This window comes from Gopherus flavomarginatus, chromosome 3 (assembly GCF_025201925.1).
Source record: "Gopherus flavomarginatus isolate rGopFla2 chromosome 3, rGopFla2.mat.asm, whole genome shotgun sequence".
NCBI lineage: Eukaryota > Metazoa > Chordata > Testudines > Testudinidae > Gopherus > Gopherus flavomarginatus.
Genome location: NC_066619.1, coordinates 121,798,251 through 121,818,960, shown reverse-complemented (window position 1 = coordinate 121,818,960; position 20,710 = coordinate 121,798,251). Strand labels below are relative to the sequence as shown.

The following is a 20,710-nucleotide window of genomic DNA, read 5'->3' as shown; positions in this document are numbered from 1 at the left end:
CTGTAGGTACCATCCTGAAAACAGAAATAGTACCCAGATTGCAAGAATTTGGAGGAGAGGAGTTCAGCCGTTTGATGACGGATTGGTTAGTAGCACCGGAGCAGAGGCGGCTCCAGGCACCAGCACACCAAGCACATGCCTGGGGTGGCAGGCCGCGGGGGGTGGCTTGCTGGTTGCCGTGAGGGCGGCAGTCAGGCAGCCTTCGGCGGCTTGCCTGCAGGAGGTCCACTGGTCCCGCAGTTTTGGCGGCGGGTACGCCGAAGGCACGGGACCGGCAGACCTCCTGCAGGCATGCTGCCGAAAGCCGCCTGACTGCGGTGCTTGGGGTGACAAAATACATAGAGCCGCCCCTGCACCGGAGACACCCTTGTCTTATGACTTTGACTGAAACAGATGATGGTGTTAGAGGAAAAGGATCTTGATTTACTTTGACTGTCAAAAGTAAAAAAAAAAATGGGGGAGAGCAGGAGAGTAATAGACAGGAAAATGTAATTCCTTTTGAGCAATACACCATTAATCTCATTTCTTCAGCTGGCTGCTGGCCATTGGATGTTCAGCTCAATTACTGCTTGATGGAGCAATAAATCCAGAATAAGAGTTTAACTTTGATTTAGGCAGTGAGTCACAAGACTGTGCTGCACCATGGCACCATTTTGGTTATTTGTTTTTGAACTATTGGATGTTTTCCTTTCAGATTTATCACCCACTCTGCAACATATGACTCTTGCTGGATTAGGGTCGGTCACTGCTGTCTGCCTTATACTGTTCTTGTCCTTCTTGGCAGCACGGTATGTTACGTTAACTATTAACTTCAATTTGTAGCTCTCTTTGTAGGGGAGGGGTTGCATGTTTTGTTTATCGACCAGCCTCCTTTGTTTAAGGCTTATCAGGTGGTTAGAAGCTACATGAGCCACTTTCCCTGAACTGTAAGAGATCCATGCATTGAACTGACTAGCTGATAAACTACAAGCCCTTTTCTCCTCAAAGTTTTATGGGGATCATCAGCAAAGATGGGGGTTCATCTAACTAGGAGAGAGAATGGGAAAGCAGGTCTCATCAAAGCTTCAGATCAGAGCAGTTTCAGTAGAATGGCAGATAGATAAATGAAGTTATACTGGTGCTGTTCTGAGAATAAAGTAGCCGTTCTTAATGGCAACACTGCTGTCATGTCCATACCCATGACCTGTTGGTTCGCCTACAGTCATCACCGTTAAAAACATCCTAATTTTGTTGTAAGGAGCCATCCAAAGGAATGGTAAAACTCAGTTGCTTAGTAGAAGTGGGCCTTTAATGAAATGTTGAACAAAAATTATGGTAAAATATTGGGGAGATTGTTAAAGTGGCTGCTTGGAACATGGGCTGGAGATAATCCTTCATTCAGGGACAGTAGCTTTAAGACTGCTCTTCTTCCAAGGTAAAACACATTATTTTGTTCCGTAATCCTGTGGGGCGGGGAGCAGGTTTATGGGTAAAACCCTCCTTAATAAAAATTTAATTGTACCTCTAAATATGTCTTTGCCCAAATCTTTTTCTCTCTGGAATTTGCCGTTCTTCTTTCTTACATATCACATGAGAGGCCAGTTGTTGGTGATTTCTGGGTGGTGAGATACAGCACTCTGATCAATTAAGCTGCTTATTTGGCATTCAGAAATAGAATGGCATGAGAGAGAGTTTCATTTCATAAAGAGATGGGGAGCAAAAGGGAGAGGGATTGGGGTTGGCTACGTTTTAATTAGATTCTTGTAATCTAAATTCCACAGCGAAGGTTCCAAAGCCTGGCTGTGGTCTTGGCAGTATTTCAGGAGGAAAGCGATAGCCATGTTCCCTTGGCAGCAAAGCATTACCATGAACTTCACAAAGCACTGCAGGTTTTTTAATGTTTTTGGAAAGGGGTGTTGGGCCTAAACCAACCTTCCAGGTAAACTGGGCTAGAATCATTTCCATCATGTGCTGCCTTCTGACAGAGGGGCCACTTGCAGCAGCAGAAAGTCAACCCAAGGGGTGTTGTGGCAGAACAAGGAGTTGGCAGTTGTCTCTTCACCAGGAGCAGTGGACCAGAGTAGATCAAAGGAGAAGGAGAATCACCTGACATTCCCTGAGCAGCCTGTTTTCATGGGGCCTCTGTTAGAGGTTGAGGCTGGCCCTTTCCCAAAGGAATGTCTGAGAAGGGGCAGAGATTGGAAACCCCATATCTCCTCTGTCCTGGTTACCCTCCCAAACTCTGGGTATAACAGTCACCATGTTCATGGGTAGCAAGTATCCTTACTTTTTGTAAGTATCCATCTACTGCATTGTCTATCTCCTGGGAGAAAGTGAAGCACTGGGAATGGGAACAGTAACAAAGTTTCTGCTCCAAGTGCTTGCTTCTGTCGATTCCATTCTAGGTGTGCGCATCCATGTGCATGACCATCGGAGATTTTTGCCTTAGCAGTACCCGTAGGCCTGGCTGTGGTGCCCTTCGGCGTGCCGCACTCACACCGCGGTGTATCAGGCGCCGCTGGCCCACGCCCTCTCAATCTCTTCTTACCACCCGTGGTGGTCAGTCAGAGCGCCTGTCTTGCTTGGCAAGAGCTAGCGGTTTCTTCCATTGGACTTCAGGCCTTAGTTTGATTGTTGTTAGTATTAAGTAGTTGTTAAATTGCAGTTGAATGCTCGGTCCTTCCTCTCTGCTAAGATGGAACAGGTCAGCTTGAGGCAGAGAAAGTTTGCCACAGCTGTAACCCTTGTATTTTGCTGTCAGTGCAGCAATAGAAGCAGCAAAAGCATAGCAGTGCTGACTAATTTCATACAGCAAATGAGCGTTTTGTGTGATTTTATCTCTTGCTAGCCTTCATTTGGTGTTGGTGTAAGCCTGCCTTGACATAAGTAATGTGCCTCATTTCTTAGTGGGTGTAATTGGGAAGGTGAATGGAAGGTTAAGTTGTAAAAAGGTGCTTGACAAATAGTATGCTGGAGTGTGGCTGTCTGTGCTAGCTAAGATAAGCTGCAACACCTCGATGCTAGGGACTGTGGGCAAGATAAACACAGAATGTAACGTGTGAGCATGCTGTACAGGGATTGGTTCCTGCAAGTAACCAAGCCAATCCAAAAATGTATGGTGTAAAGAATTGCAAGTGCAATTTGATGTGTAAATAGATATAAAGGAAGAGTTTGGTGTAACTCTGGATGTGTGATACCCCCCACCCCCTATGCTTGAGTCTGATCACCTCAGCGTACCTTTGCTGCATGCCAAATAAAGGAACCTGAAGTGTTCTCCCAGAACTGGATAAGGGGTTCTGGAAATGGTGTCAGAGGGAGTTGCGTTATTATTTCTGTGGCTTCTAACACCAGAGAGAGCTCCCTTTTAATGTAGGCCAGCATCATCATGTAAGTGCCAAGTGGCTTTGGTGTCCGAATGACAGCGGACCAGGTTTTGAATTCATTCTGAAAACTGTTTATGACTTCACTGGGGCTGTTCGTCTGAATAACTGCTCACCCATGGCAGTAAGTGCTTTCCGAATCTGGCTCAGAAAGAGAGCTTGCACTCTGAGGTGTTTACAGATGGTAGTCTCATAGGGAATAGAGAATATACCTTATTTTTTCAAAAATAACTTTAAAATATGCATTAGCCCAAATTTTCTTATTATTAGAATGTCCTGTCCTTCTCTCACCTCCATCTGTTACTTACTCCTGACATCGGGCTGTTTGCCAATGCCCCTACAGACACACAAGTTCAGTGGCAAGACTGCAGCACTCTTGTAAGCTGTTTGTATCTGAGCTCTGTTGGTGCCAATGTTAAACTAGGGCGGTGCTCTTCACAGGACATTTCCACTCTTCGAGTACTCCCCTTCTATTACTGGACAATAGTAGCAAAGTTTAGCATGTATATAGTGCCTTCCATCTTCAGAGCTCTATAGAAACCTTCTTGCCTCTTTATCTTATAAATAGAAACTAGCTCTCCTGTAAGTTCTGTGCTTGAATTCTTATTTGAATATTTGTTTACCTAGATTTTTTTTTCCTTTCTCCCTCACCAGTTCTTATCTCCACAGCACAGTCCATATACCTCCAGCTGCACTGGCCAAAGGAGTATCCTATGAGACTACCATGGATGCTGCAGGAGGGGGTATTGCATCATCTTTCCTAGAGATTGAAAGTGTCTCTCTTCTGTAATGCATTCATCCCCCATTTGCCTAGAAGATAGGAGAGAGACTCCAGAATCTTTGTTACATCAATACTGCACTGCCATTTACTGTATCTGCACACCTTACACCAACGACTACATGAACAGTTGGTGTTTGAAATGGATAGTGGGATACTCAGGCCTTCCTTGATTTCTTCATTACTTTTAGCGCAGTTTAGGACTTTCACCAAGGTGTGTATGTCAGAAGAAACATGCTTTTAACCTCCTAGAAATGTGGGTACCCTGTATAACAGCTGTCTTGGAGTATGTTGTTGCTGTTAGTAATATATAGTTCATATGAAAGAACAAAATTATTTTAAGGCCAGACAGTATTCTGATACCCTTACAATGAGTAAACTTTACTCCACAAATGGTCCCATTGATTTCAGTGGGATTACTCAAAGAGCAAATTGCTATTTGAAAATCAGTTAGGTCCATAATCTGTTTTAGAATGTCAGAGAACGCTAGCCCCTCTGCCCACAAGTTAAAACCAAAAAGCAGCTGCTGCATGACCAAATAGAAAGCTCAATCAATTAAAAGTAAGTGTAGCTTCAATAAAAAGTTTTAAAGTGTTATAGAGTTGAGTAATCACACTTAAATATGTGTTACTAAACAGACGTGTTCAGGAAATATTAAGGATTACTGCAAATAATCTACAAAATCCTACATGCACCTGTATAACATTGATTTAAGTGCAGTGTGCTAATCAACTATGCAGCACTAATGGTTTGTGATTTTTTTTTTTAATACGGCGTTACATGTCTTCAATTGCAATTTATTTCATCTCTATACTTCTGTCATAATTTACAGTTGTGGAGACTCAAGATCACATGTTTAATGTAACATCTGGTTAATATAACCTGATACAGATAAAATTCTGTGATGCATTCAGGAATAGTGAATTTTTCCGGTATAAGAAAGTTTCAAGTACTTTTGATTTTACTTCCGTTCCTGTTCAGAAGTCACTCCAGAATGATAGCAAAATCATGCTAACTAGTGAAATAAAAATATCTTAGTTTTTAGCCCTGTGTTGTCTTGTTTTTTTCAAGTTATGATTGTTTTTGATGGATGTTTGCTTTCGTACTCTGTATCAGGGTGTACAGTAATCTGTTTGTTTTCATGTTTCTGGCCACTCTTTGCAGGGTGTTTTAGGTTTAGTCACACTCTCTTTGTTTTTGGTTGTGCTGTTTTTTAGCACTAAAAGAGGTTAAAGTATTACAGACTTCAGGAGTCTGTTGCTACTGGCTGAGGCAAATTGCAGTTGAAAATGACATAGGAACCTTTTTATTCTCAGCTTGTGGATACTGGTGCGGGTGCAGATGTGGTGTGGATACTCCTGCGGGCATTCTGTGCGAAAAAATTTTTGCACACAATATTTTAAAATTCTGCTAATTCTATTTGTCAAATAAAAGTGGAGACTCCACCATGGCATTGGTGAGCACAGGCCAGTGGCTGCATAGAGATGGGAAATCATTGTGCAGCTCCCCCCAGGACACGGACTCAGCACCCAACCCTGACACAGCACAAGGACCAGGCATGCCCCGGAAACACCCCAGGGCCCTGAGACATGCACCAGCTGTGGGCAGGCAGGCTCCAACTGTGGACCGATTTACTGTGAGGGAATCCAGGTGTGGGGCAATCTGGGTGCGGGTAGCTCAGTGGGGGATCCAGGTGTGGGGGAGATCTGGATGTGCAGGGGCTTGTTGCGGGGTTCTGGGTGCAAAAGTAATGGGACTCTGTAGGGGGATCCACATGAAAGTGGTTGAGGCTCAGCGGGGGGATATCTGGGTATGGGGGGTTCATTGGGGGGGTCCAGGTGCAGAGGGAGTGGGGCTCATTGGGGAGGAGTCCTAAGTGCATGGGGGACAAGGCTCAGTGGGAGGATCTGTGTATGAGGGGGTCTAGATGCATTGGCGTTGGACAGATGGAGGAGTAATTCCCTGTACAGGGATCCCTCCCCTTGCAGCTAAGGAGCGATGGGTGCAGGGAGAGGGAGTTTGCAGAGCTTCCTGCAGCTGGGGGAGAAATCTAGGGGTAGGTCTGACCAGCCCCGGATGTTGTGCAGGAGAAGATAAAGTCCCATTCTCCCCAGTCCAGCCAGGACTAGCAGCTTAGCCCAGAGCAGGATAGGCGCCACAAGTCCTTCCCCAGTCCTGCCCCCCTGTCCCACAGTGATTTACCTCTCTGACAGCTGCCCTGGGCACCCAAAACATATTGCTGGGGAGGGTCACATGACAGTTCTTGTGGCTTCCCTTTGCTTCCCAGTCAGAGACATTTTTCTGTGCAGAAGCTAAGAAATCTACGGGGCATGTAAATTCTGCACATGCACAGTGGCACAGAATTCCCCCAGAAGTAGAAATTCTCAGAGCAGTTCACACCTATTTAATGCAATAGCCATACTTCGATAGCACCTTTTTAACTGAAAATCTCAAAACATTTCAGAATCTGCCCTTATAATAACAAGTCTCCAACCATCAGCAGCTCAGTAAGAACTCCCTTACTGTGCCACTGATTGGAAGCTGGTAATTTGTTCCTTCACTAATTAAGAACAGAAGAGCTTAATTATTCTTGTTGCATTATTGTTACTTCATTTTGTTTAAATTTAACTCAAACCCTAGAAATCTTTTCCATTACTGAAGATAATTAAGAACAAAATGAATGAAAACATAGGCTACATAAAGTATGTGCATAAAATCTGCTTTGTTTCACCTGGGTTCCAATCTTATGGGAGGTGCTGAGCAGCCTTAACTCATACTGAAATCAGTGGGAGTTCACGGCACAGCCTCTCACAGAATAGGACCCCAAAAGACGCACAGTGCACTGTGAAAGAAACTGTGTATACTTCTGTTGAAGTCAACAGATAAATTAACATTGGCATCAATGGTGCAGAATCAGGAACATAGAGGCAGTATGGTCCAGTGGATAGGGCACTGGACTAGGACTCAGGAGACCTGCCTCTAGCCTCCTGTGTGACTTTGGGCAAGTCACATCACCTCTCTGTGTCTGTTTAAAGTTTAAACACTTTAAGGCAGGGACTGCCTCTGTTTTTTAACAGTACATAGCACAATGGGGCCCTGATTTTGTTAGAGAGGCACTACTATCATGCAAATGATAAATATTTATAATAGAGGAATAAACCAGTTTCTATAGGCTTGTGCTGCACAGCCTGAAATTGTCATGACTTCTACTGGAGAAATAGGAACATACTCAGCAGCTCATAGGATTGGGGCCTATTACTGCTGTGATTAACCAGAACATAAAAAGGCTGGACACATGTTCCATCCATAGAATGTCTGTTGAAAGAAGAAAAATCACATGGTTTTTGCCCTTTTATACGTATGGCCATCCAACATCTTGACAGATGAAAGGAAACACGACAAAGTCAGTCAATCAATGGTGCTTGACCGTAGTGTGAGAGATGAGCCCAATGCGCGAGCGGCAGACCTTCCCACGGTGGCTACAAGTCCACTTGCCAGATGGAGGTTGGAGCGCACCCTGCTTCCTGGCTCGCCTGCGGGCCTCAGCCTGGGCTATCTGACGGCTCTCCATGATACCTGCACCAGCCTTCACCCAGCTTCTCCAGACTGACCAATTGTGGGCAGAATTCTCCCAGTTGTCAGTGGAGATGCTGAATTTCCTGAGACTTTGCTTGACCTTATATCGGAGTTTTGTCCTTCCCCTGCATTGCGGGCAGTTCTTGAGATGGCCATAAAACACAGCCTTTGTCAGAGGATCTTGAGGCATATGCTCCATGTGTCCTTGCCAGCAAAGCCTGGGAGCATCCAGTGTAGCCTGCAGGCCAGTTCTCTCAAGGATCATGTTGTTAGTGATCCATTGGTCCCAAGTGACTTCAAGGATTTTTCTGAGATAGCAAAGGTGGAAGCTGTTCAGTCTCCGCTCCTGCTTGGAGTCTCACAGCAGTAAAGGAGGGTACTTAGGAGACAAAATGATAAACAGACACTTTTGTGTCCAGGGTTAGCAGCTTATTGTTCCAGACACGTGAGGTAAGATGAAGAAGTTGGAAGGGAGCTTTTTAGCCACCTTTTCTATGGCCTTCCCTGAATTGGGGTAAGCAGGCCACCCCTAAATAGGGCTACCTGGACATCTGAGCCACTTCCGAACACCTGGGTCCTTCCCCACCAGGACGAGTGACCATCGAGCACAGACCTTCGACATGTACACCAAGGCAAAACAAAGAGGGAAGAAGTTGCCATAGGCCCTCCATGTTTTCTCTCAGCAGGGGCTATAGAACTCCCAACTGCAAGACAAAGGTCAACTCCAATTCTAGCCGGAGCTCCACTCTGAGTTGAACTGCGCCTTTTCAAGATGGATGTGATCCCAATAGTGTGGCTCATCCTCTTTTGTGGGGACATTTCCTTCACCTAATGGGTTCTGCTACCGTGCCCTTGAGCGGCATTGGGGTTTCCCAAGGGGAGAGAGGTTTACTGACTGGCACCTGTCCATGCATCCGGTGGCAAATCCCGAAGGGAATAGCCTCACATTACCCTTTTGTAGAAGTATGAGTACGAGGGGTAAAATCAACTAGACACGCTAAAATAATTTTCAGTCACTATAGCAAAGGTTAAAACATTCATCAGATGGAAACAATGTATTCTTTAATTCAGCTTTGCATAATTGGCATGAAAATTTCCTAGACCAAGTACAAAATCTACTCACCTGTCTTTTACCATGAGGATACATGTTGTTTTACTTGTATGCCAAAAAGAAATTACTGGGAGCCAGCAAGAATTTTATAAAGCTCCTTTAATGGATGTAGCAACAGTTCTCATTCCTGTAAATGCTCTCACCTCTGTTCTACTAAAGCTTCACCTTAACTTTGGTCATGTGCAGATAAATAACATCAAAATATAGCACTTGTCCTCTTCAGAGAATTTTCCATACATTCATTAAACCCTTCTGATTTTGGAGCCTTTCTTTTTCATGAACATTTTTCAATTGCTCTGAAGTTTTCTTAACCTTTTAAACCCAAAAAATTATATATTTTGGCTATGCAGCATTAAATTAAATAAATGATGATATATACTAAAAATAAGTTTGAAAAAGTTCCACCTAGAAGGACCATTGTTTGCCAATCACAATCATGTGAACCTGGACTCAACAAATTTACTTTTCTGTGTGTTATAAAAATAGCCATGTTGAGTGAAGCAAGTATGGTCTGGGTACAGTGCTAATGATAGCTGAAGGTCAGCTCAGTTAGGCTTCTGTTACGTGGGTTTGTGCTCTTACACTGACAAATATTTAATCAGAAATTTGATCTTTAACCTTCCAATTAATTAGTTTTAGCTGAAGATTTGGTATTTTAAAAAAAGGAAAAGATAGCCCCAAAGGACATATTTGAAGGAGTTGTGGACTTTTGTAGCGCAGCATTGTATGCATAGCATCATTACAATCTGTTTCCCACTCATCATAACATTGAAATAATCCCAGATGCCACAATGCCGTGGTTCCCATGGATTCTACATACATTTCCATCGGTTCTTCACTATCATTTTCCAATTATTAATACGTAATGGCTTTTTTGCCACAGTTTTTTTAATGAATTTCTTGATCTGATACCCAGCATATGAACTCCACCTTTATATACGTTAAGGCCATGTGTTATAATCTTGGATCCCAATTATATTAAAGCCCATTGAGATCACCCTGATTACAACACTTCTTTCTAAAACTCCATTACCATGTTTTAAGTAGATGCTTGGTGTAGATGCAGTGCATATGCTTGCATCACTACAAGAGTATTTTAAATTTGTTTTAAGCTGCAAACAACAAATTGTTTGTAGTTGGCTGTTAGCCTAGGATAAACAGTTCTGTGTAAGCATCAGTTACCTTGTTTCTATCATCTCTTTTATGCAAGAGGTATCTCATGTGGGCTGTTGTAAAACTTTAGCTTTTATGTGAGCTATTGTGACTAAATGTCAGATCATAACTTATTGATGCAAGTTTAATACTTTCTGCGATAGCTCACTGGCATGCCTGTGGGTTGGGTTTCTTTATTATAAGTGTAATGGAGCCAGCAATTCAGAGACAGAAAAGTCTGGAAGGTCTAAGTCAGTTGTACTTAGGGAGCAGCTATTAAACATAGTGTTGCTGGCTAAAGACGCTGCACTCTGAGTAAAAAGAGGTTTACGTCAGTAGAAAGTTTTGGAAGTAAGTACGCTCTATGACTTCTTGGGAAGTAGGAGTTTTCAGCTAAACTCTGCTTTATACAAGTGGAGAGCTGGAAGCATTTTCCAAGAGACACTGTTTGTCTCTGTACCAGAGCTTAAGATTTCCTGGCTTCCATTGTCACCTTATGCCATAATGTATAGAGTGGACTCTAGCTGAGCTCTGGCACAAGTCCCCGACCCACATGCCAGTAAATCCTCCACATAGCAATCAACAACTCTCCCCAGTTCCAGCAGTCAGACAGCCCCTCTATCCCAGAACCATTCATTCCCCATCTCCACGTCATCTAAGCAGCCAGCACCCTCTTTCAAACACCCCAGGCCAGGCTTACTCCCCCAACCATCCTCCATTGGCATCCACAAGCCCCACCACCCAAAACACACCTCTTGTTTCTTGCCATGATCAAAATCCCACAATCCTTTGCCCCAGCAAAGGACAGTGTGATACTATGGGTCATCTGATTTAAAAAAAAATTTTTATTACAAACCAAGGAAGTTTGAGAAGCCCTCGTGTGTGACAGCATGCCTTGGAGACTTCACCTGCAGGTATCCCACAAGCAGCTGCAGAGTTTTTGCATTACTTTGTTCCAGAGAGAGCCACCAAAATTCAAATCCAATTTCAGAGTTCAAACTCCCCTCAAATTTGTGCACTGGTGGATTAATTCAGCCCTGTCTCTAAATTCAAGTTAGACACAATCTCAGTGATTAGAATTAGTGGAGATAGTAAAAAATGGTTTAAAGTCTTATGAGTTACATCAACATCCCTCAAATCTAGACTACTGCAGTAACACCCAACACCCCACCATAACAGATGCCAGGGTAAGGTTTCCAGAAGGTTCAATGTAATTCGCTGCCTGTGACACTGAATGGATAGGGGTAAGCAACTAGCAGGCTCAATGACCCAAATTCAACTTTTAAAGACATTAGAAAAGTATATAAATGGTAATTAGGGCCATTCCTTATAAACAGCTAGCAAAGCCATGTTAGACAGACTTAGAGCTTTGAAATGCAAACGTGTATTGTTTGAGAAATAGAGGCAACTCCTAATTGCATTTGTATGTGTTTACTTATATCTTGTCAAGTATCAGAGGGTAGCCGTGTTAGGGTATGGCTACATCTGGAATTTCAAAGCGCTGCCCCGGCAGCGCTGCGGGAGCGCTGCCGTGGCAGCGCTTTGAAGTGTGAGTGTAGTCAGAGCAGCAGCGCTGGGAGAGAGCTCTCCCAGCGCTGCATGTAAACCACATCCCTTACGGGTGTAGCGTGCAGCGCTGGGAGCCGCACTCCCAGCGCTGCTGCCCTGATTACACTGACGCTTTACAGCGCTGTATCTTGCAGCGCCCAGGGGGGTGTTTTTTCACACCCCAGTTGCAGCGCTGTAAAGTGTGAGTGTAGCCAAGGCCTGTGTCTGGATCTGTAAAAGCAGCAAAGAATCCTGTGGCACCTTATAGACTAACAGACGTTTTGGAGCATGAGCTTTCATGGGTGAATACCCACTTCCTCAGATGCATGTAATGGAAATATCCAGGGGCAGGTATATATATGCTAGCAAGCAAGCTAGAGATAACGAGGTCAGTTCAATCAGGGAGGATGAGGCCCTGTTCTAGCAGTTGAGGTGTGAAAACCAAGAGAGGAGAAACTGGCTTGCCAATTACAGAACCAGTTTCTCCTCTCTTGGTTTTCACACCTCAACTGCTAGAACAGGGCCTCATCCTCCCTGATTGAACTGATCTCGTTATCTCTAGCTTGCTTGCTAGCACACATATATATACCTGCCCCTGGATATTTCCATTACATGCATCTGAGGAAGTGGGTATTCACCCACGAAAGCTCATGGTCCAAAACGTCTGTTAGTCTATAAGGTGCCACAGGATTCTTTGCTGCTTTTACTTATATCTTGTTAGATGTTAACCCATGCAACCACATTAGCTTGTGGATGCTAATTCACTTTCATGTCTTAATTACCTTATAGTATGCTTGTGGATGGTCAGTTAACCTTAAGGTCAAAGATGTAAGATATTGCAGAAAATAATATTACTTACATTATTTTAAGCTTAAGTTATCTGTGCCATATTGGAATGCCTTGATAGTTTAGTTTACCTGTGTATACATAGGAAATAGGGATTTTCACTCCAAAGCAACGATGTGCATTACCTCTTCTTCATTCAAGAAATGCCTGCTGTGTTGACTTCTGTCAAGAGGCTATAATAGCCTGCCAGGGATCTATAAAAGAACTCTAGGGCCCCAGTTCTACATCTCAGATCTGCTTAAGCATGGTCAGGGGAAGCTTGAGTTGCATATTGAGTTGAAGGCTCTATATCCAGGAAGTTTAGGATTTGCTTATCCATATGTCTAATGTCTATGATTTTAGAAAGTGGCGTGTGATTTTGGGTGCCTCCTTTTTGGGTGTCCAACCTGACACCTTAAAGTGGACTGATTTTCAGAAAGTGCCGAGCATCTGCACTATGCAAATCAGGCTCCTTTTTAAGTTGTCAGGCATCCAGAATAACTAATTGCTTTTGCAAATAGTGGCCTGTATCTTTGAAATTTCAAACAGTTGAAATAATCTCTCTCTAAAGTCCTGCAGACTCATCCTCGTGGAGGTGCTAACATTAAGCACAGGCATAAGGTTTTGCAAGAGCAAAGTCCCTTGAGCCCATTTGTATCAGATTGACTTGTGTAAATATTTCCCTCTGTGTTAGCACTTTCACACTGTTTTATATGAAACTCTTTCAGCGGTTTAGCAGTCCATCCTTTGTATTCAGATGCAAGCTATTTGAGAACAATTTTTCTCTTAATTTTCAGTTACATTTTATTGATTTATGAAAACGATCATAGATAAAGACGTGTAATGCACCGATGGCTTTCCAGAACCAGAAAACTGGTGAATCAAAGGAGAGTGATGTTCTGGAAATGAGAAGTGACATTTTATTAATCCACCTCTCAGAGATTAACAAGAAAACAAAATTCAAATTGCAGAGCTAAATTCAGGCCTTGAATAATTAGGTGCAGCTTGTTAATACAATTGTTCCCACTTACACCAGGTCTCAAATCTAACTCCATCAACATCTAAACAATTCTCAGAGGATTAAGAAAGGATTTAGTGCTGCACAGGGCAAGTAAAGGTGTTGGATGTAATCCATTAATCCTTCTGTGGCTGCAATAGCATTTGGTTCTCTCACGTACCCTGGCGATGGCTGAGAGGTGCATCTGTTGAGTCTGTAGATGGACACACTTGAGGGACAGATTCCCTGTGGAGGGTCTTTAGGACAGAGAAGCAGGAAGTCAGCTGAACTATTCAGCAATTTGCACCAGCTGAAGATTTGCTTTTGTAGCTCTTCCCCTCTGGTGGAATGTAATGGCAGAGTTCAGAGGCCAAGGCTGGTTCTCGCATTCAGCTGCAAGTCAGAAATCCAGACAGACCCCATGTTTCCCTAGAGGCACAAGTTTATCTATGGCCTTGCTGCCTCAGCCTGACAGAAGATGCAGCGGAAAAACCATTTCTATAGCATGCGCTGCTGCAAGGTGAACCCCAGTTCAGGAACCATAACGTGATGTTTTGCTCCAGCAGTTCCAAGCACACACAACCCAGATTTAAAAACTAAATCTCTCAGAACTCACATGGATAAACAAGAGGGTTCTGTCATTACAGTTGGATACAGATAAATGAGAATAGAGTGAAACTGTACTAAGGCTAGAGATGTTAAATTCAAAAGGAGATAGTGTTCAGACAAACCATCAGGACAGCAAAATGTGATCTTGTCAGAAATTGACTTTTATAGTGGACTCTTAAAAGACACCTGCAAAGGGGAAAAAAATGAATTTCTGCCTTTTTTCTTCTTTGTGGCATATACAGAAGATGTAATATGTTTTTTGTTTTGTTTTAAAGGGGTGGGGGAGGAGCTCAACTGTTTTTTTTTTTTAAATTAGGAATTCAGACTCTGTCCTACCCTGTTTTCTGATTTTCCTGGAAGACTCTATGGCCAATTGGAAAACTGGCAGGTTTATATCGCATCACACATCATGGACGTGAAACCTAATTAACTGAGGGAGGACATGATTTTTATTCAGCCTGTTTAAAGGCTTTCTTTTCGCTTGTTTTTTTAATCACAGCTGAACAAACAATTGGGGGGAAGAAAACTCATTGGTAAGAGATTCAAACACCCTGTCCCTTAAAAGGTCAGGGCTTGTTGACACACAAGTTGTGCCGCCTTCAATAATTATAGTTACAATGGTACAATCCCTGGAGTGTAGACTGGTATGCCTGTATAGAGGTGCTGACACAGATACAGTAAGATGTATATTATGAGCAGCTTTATACCAATAAAACTGCATCCACGCTGGTATAAATAGATCAGTTTAAAAATCACATCCCACCTGAAATGTTTATGCTGATGTAAAATCTGGGTGTAGACCAGGCTGGAGAGAGTACGTAGTGTGGGATTTTCGAAGACATTCTCATTGGCCCAGCTCTGCTCTCATTGATGTTAATGGTAAAACTTCCATTGACAGAAAAGGGAGCAGAGTTAGGCCAATGCTGAGAGTTTCTGAAAATTTCACACTGTCTCTGGAGCCTCTAAAAAAGACCTCCAGCAAACTTACTCGATGGTCTGAGTATTTCTAAGGTTAAAAAAACCAAGTGTGTGCGCGAATAACCTTTCAGGTCCTCTTTATACGTCATAAAGGCAAAGAAAGCCACAGGCCCCTTTTCTTTCCTCTCTTCGTGCCACTTTTGGAATGAGGCAGTCTGTGCCAACCATTCTATTTCAAATACTGAGTCCTCAGATACCAACTCTGAAACTTCATCAGATAACTGCAGCTTCTGTTGGATCTGGAAACACCAAGCTCCTGGCTGTCACTGTTAGTCATTAATTTTGTTGTGTATAATTTAAACCCTCAAGTCCTGCAATTATTGTCACCAGCAAAACTTTGATGCCTTTTCATGAGCACTGAGTAACCTGGGAAAAATCCCAGTTTCAGTGTTTGCCTTCCTCAAAGGTTGCAGCTGTTACAAATCTGGCTGTTGACCAGTAGGGAATCATACCTTATAAAGGGAGTCCTGGGAACTGTAGGATCGATTCTCCCCCTGCCTTGTCAAGCAGAAATCACTATAATTGGTTCAGACTTTCCGATTCTCACTTCTTTATCCAGCTTGTCCATTATATGCTGACTTTTTTTTCTTTCCCTTGTCCCCTTAACAGTGCAGTAAACATCCCTTCATAACTCCTTACTGTCTCTCTCCACTCTCCTATCCATTATAGTGACAGCAGGCTATGTGGGGAATCTAGCCTGTCATAGATTAAACCCATGCACTATAGTACATTTCATATTCAGAAGGTCTCCCAGTCAGAGAGGCATATAAGGTCCTTGGCAGCCCCTACTCTGGTCCTTGCGCTTTCCTATGCTCCTTTGGGATTTAAAATAAGACTCATTGAGTAGCAGAAGAGCGATATATTTACATGCACAGCTGCATGAGGACATGGGTATGCAAATACATGTGTATCCTCTCTCTCTCAAACCTAGGAATCTCCTGTCATTATCATGAAAACTTCAGCTCTAAGCAGCTTTTACATTGAAAAAAAACTCAGAAGACAGAAAGATGAGACACTTCCCACAGCCTGGCACTGAGTCTTTATCTTCTTTCCCCCCAGCATGCTTGGGATCTGTGTATACATTTGCCCCTGTACATACACATGACCTTGGAGATAAGGATGTCTCTTTTGTTAAGTCTAGCTGACAAATGGAAGTTACCTTTTACTTAATCCTGGCATTTCTTGATGGCGCTTTCTTGTCAGTTTACCTGTCGCCCATAAACCCCCTCCTGTGAGATGATGATCTCTGCAGTCCATTTATCCAGTTTAAGCCATTTTGGCAGCCAGCACTTCACCCACTACTGGATTTTGAGATAAGCTTTTCCAATAAGGCTTTAATCTAAGGATCAGCTCCTGGAACAAGCCAGAGTGCAGCTCACTGCTGTGGGCTGGAGGTAAAGGTGGAGGTAGGCTGAGTTCCATAGTTTGTAATGAATTGAATTTGGGAGAGGAGCCTGGGTAATGCACCATCAGCAAACAGAGACATACTTGTTTTTTCTAGTGGCGGTTGCAAGCATTTCTGTAGTTGGGGTTTGCTTTCACTGCGTGGCTTGGTTGGGTCACTAGCACCACCATAGGAGTCATCGTTTAAGGCAAAGAAAAGAAGCTACGCAGAAGAAAAAAAAATCCTCTCCTTCAGAGCCCCACAGCAAGTTCATTTAGTATGAGGCAGTTTCTCTGTACTGGCGAGAGAAAGCGACAACCACCATATGAACCATAGCAACAGGTGAAATGGTGCTGAGCAGCCAGAATGGTTAGGGCCTTCCTTTCCAGAGGCTTGTTAAAGGCCTTGGCTACACTGGCACTTTACAGCAATGCAACTTTCTCACTCAGGGGTGTGAAAAAACACCCCCCTGAGCACAGCAAGTTACAGCGCTGCAAAGCGCCAGTGTAAACACTGCCCCAGCACTGGGAGCGCGGCTCCCAGCGCAGCAAGCTAATCCCCACGGGGAGGTGGAGTGCCTGCAGTGCTGGGAGAGCACTCTCCCAGCGCTGGCGCTGCGACCACACTCGCACTTGAAAGCGCTGCTGCAGCAGCGCTTTGGAGTTTTGAGTGTAGCCAAGCCCTAAGTCCACTAACCCTACTCAGAGCAGCCCCTGTGGAAATGCAGGTTAAAATACCCTTAGCCCATCTATTAAAGCTCATAATGTTGCCAATGGTGAAACTAAACCGGTGTTAGCAGTGGTGGGAAAATCTTGCCAAATTTCTCTAGCATAGATAAGGGAGCCCTTTTGGCCAACATGTTTTGTTTAACAATGTTTTCCTCAGACTTGTTACCATGTCCTCTCTGGCCAGAAAGTGGAGAGGACAATTTTTTTTTTTTTTTTGGTCCTGTCCAGGCATTCAACTCTAGATTACACCCAGCTCAATATTAACCAGAGGGCAACTGACAAAACCCTGGGAAACATCATAGAGAGTGCTGGACAATGTTAAAAAGCTGTGGATCCTTGTATTGCAACAGCCCTGCCATGGTCTTGGCCCTTCGGTGGCCTCCGTGGAGATGTTATGAAGGTTATCACAAAGCTGCAGACCTACAGAACTATAAGTTATGCCAACTCTATTATACGGCAATGACACACAGGAGTTGAGGAAGGCCAAAGAGCACTGGATTATCATTTTCAATTCCTGTTGTCTTTGTCAGCTGCTCCATATTAAGTGGCAGGACAAGATTAGAAACAAGCCTATTTGTAGCCCAACCCAGCAATTGCCTCCGTCAGCACTGGTGTGGTTTCAATGGCTTTTTTGGTATAGTGTATTATTAGGACAAAGATTCTAATGTACTTTTACCTGCAAAAAATCCAGCAATCGTGTGGTCACCAAAAGCCAGTGACAGACATAGACTGAACAGCCAGCCAGACTGTCCTAATGACCTAGCTAGAGAACAAACCAGGTGGCCCTTGATCTGCAAGAAGGCTCTTGAATTTGCTGTGGTGAGGAGGAGGCATTGTATACAATGCTGCTGCTGTCTCCAGCAGATGTGGGACCTGCAATGTAAAGCACAGGTACTTTCCCATACAATTCCAGGAAAGAATAGCGTATTGCCAACCCCAGTTGTTTAAAAATCGCAAGACAGGTCCCAAAACATCACACGATTAGCTTAAAAACCATGAGATTAAAGGAAATTTGGGTGGTTGTTGGTTTTAAGTGTCACATTTTCAAACTTTTTCTGCAAGCCTGAGGGCTAGAAACTTACTACTTTTTTAAAAAATGAAAGCTGAGATTTTCAATTATCCTGTCTCCTGGAGCTGGGGCTTAAAAGTACATCAAAGACCACGAGACTAGTGATTAAATTGCAAGTTTTGGAAACACCGAGAGCCAGTGGCTCTGATTCAGCAAACACTTATGGACACACTTAACTTGAAGTATGTTAGTACTCGCACTGAATTCAGTAGAACGACTCCATGCACTTAAAGTTAAAGCTCTTTTCCCACCATGTCCCTTACACATACCAAATGCGTTAGGCTATTAGAAACCAAAATAATTGTAACAATCTAAGGGGGGGTTGTTTGCTTGCTTGCTATTTATGTGTGTTTATATTTTGCACTTGATTCAGCCTGGACAATGAAATTAGCCATTTTCAAGATTTCTTCTTCAGTCAGAGATCGGTTTCATCTCTGGGATCTCCTGCACTAGCAGAGTGCTGCAACATTTGGATTGCAGATTTGTTTGTGTCTTGAATGTTTCAATTGGTATTTATTTTAAAAATGAACTTGTCGAAACAACTCCATAGGGCAGATGTTTTTACAAACAGCAATGACTGATTGTACAACTCCTACATTTTGGACCAGATTAGACCTGACAGAATCCCCAGCTATTAAAGATGAAACTACAACCAGAAAAAGCAAAGAAAGTAAAGTTGATTCTTCAGTCAGCACTGTCAGGTTTCTTGTGCTCATTAATTATTCTACATTCACTGTTTTCCCCTGTAGTTAGCAAAAACTATGTCAGTATCAGATGTTCTTTCTCCACTATGTGCTACAAAACCTCCTTTTGTAATGTTTCGGTGGATGATTAACTGGGATTAGTTATCTCACACAGAGTCTTATTGTGATTATGAACTTTATCTCTTTTTGTCATTTCACAATCAGAATGACCACGTTCCGTGGAACGCATCAACATTCCAGACATATGCCAGTCTCTCCCAGTGTCCTCTGACTCATCCACACCCTGTCAATGCTAAGGGCAGGTCTACACTACCCGCCAGGTCAGCAGGTAGACACGATACATCGATCCCCAAATGCACTCCCCGTTGACTCCGGGACTCCGCCAGGGCGAGAGGTGGAAGCGGAGTCGACGGGGGAGCGGGGGCTGTCGATCCCGTGTCGCGAGGATGTGAAGTAAGTCAATCTAAGTTGATTTAAGATATGTTTACTTCAGCTACACTATTCTCGTAGCTGAAGTTGCGTATCTTAGATCGATTCTCCTCCCACCCCATGTAGACCAGGCCAAATACTTGACACTCGCGTTGTGCCCTTCAACTGCGGATCTCTAAACACTTTACTAAAGGGGAGTAAGTGTTGCTATATTGATTTAACAGGTGGTGAAACTGAGGCACAACTAGGTGAAGGGACTTGCCAGGGGTCACAGAGGGTATGTCTACACTGGGCCATCCTAGGCAGACAGACAAACTTGGACTTGCGAGGCTCACCCTAGCATGCTAAAAATAGCCGTGTGGATGCTGCGGCTTGGGCAGAGACTCAACATCCACAGAGCTATTTTTAGCATGCTAACTCAAGTCCTGCTAGCTTGTGTCTGTCTAGCTGGGCTGGGAAGCTCCCAGCTGCAGTCTCAACATACTCAGTGTGAAAGGGCTGAGACTAGAATGCCAATCATTTAACTCTCATTTCTCTGGTTTAAGCACTGATTATTACTGTCTCCTTCTGAGTGTCATATTAATTGTCTTTTGTTGCTTTAACTCAGAGGTGGGCAAACTATGGCCCATGGGCCACATCCAGCCTGTGGGACCGTCCTGCCCGACCCCTGAGCTCCTGGACAGGGAAAGTCATTCCCAGCTTCTGGCAAACAGAGACTAGGGCCACATATGGGCCAAAGTGGAAACCGCAGGCTTGGAGAAGACCCTCCCTTGCCCCTTATCCAAGCGCCCTCCCCCTTACCATGCTGCTCAGAGCAGCAGGAGCTCGCAGCCTCACTGCAAGCAGACACGCTGCCCGTGCTGCCCGGCAGGAGCGATGGACCAGAGCGCTGGCAGTGCAGTGAGGTGAGGCTGTGGGTTAGGGAGGACAGCGGGGGAGTGGCTGGGGCTAGCTTCCTCGGCTGGGAGCTCAGGAGCCAGGCAGGACGGTCATGCAGGCCGTAGTTTGCCCACCCCTGATATAAGCTATTTATTGTTTTAAGATATGTTTTATCTGAAATGCTTTTGTTCTGAATAAAGAATACTTTGCTTGATAGGGGTTGGCAGGTCACTGGTTAAACCTGTCGTTGCCCCTGGGAGAACAGGACTGATGCTAAACAGAAGAATGGCCATATTGAGTCAGAACAATAGTCCAGTAGCCTCTCTTCTGACAGTGGCCAATGCCAGATGCTTCAAAGGAAAGGAACAAAACAGGGCAATTATCAAGTGATTCATCCCCTGTCCCATTCCCAGCACCTGGCAGTCAGAGGCTAGGGCCTCTGTCCCTTTCCTAATGGGTCCTAACATTGTTGGCTTTTTTGACCAACGGTGCATATTCAATGGATGTTTCGGGGAACTACTCACAGTGACTCCAGAGTAATTGTGTATAATCTGAAAATTTTGCCACCTGTCTCCCCCTTTCTC

General features: G+C 43.9%; 1 protein-coding gene across 12 annotated transcripts in view; it reads left to right on the top strand.

The window, feature by feature from the left end:
- Window positions 1-20,710, top strand: part of SUSD1 (sushi domain containing 1) — a 142,397-nt gene that overhangs the window by 80,910 nt on the left and 40,777 nt on the right. For 6 of the 12 annotated variants that reach the window (XR_007772992.1, XR_007772988.1, XR_007772987.1 and 3 more), the window contains exons 21-22: window positions 695-788; window positions 19,023-19,271. Coding sequence is in view for 5 of the 12 variants with exons in the window: in XM_050943050.1 (XP_050799007.1) it covers window positions 695-788; window positions 4,014-4,149 (230 nt within the window). In the remaining 7 variants the exon portion in view is untranslated. Of the gene's footprint in view, window positions 1-6; window positions 86-694; window positions 789-4,013; window positions 5,182-19,022; window positions 20,226-20,710 lie in introns of those variants that run through there. The other 6 variants (XM_050943053.1, XM_050943051.1, XM_050943050.1 and 3 more) reach the window with 6 other exon arrangements.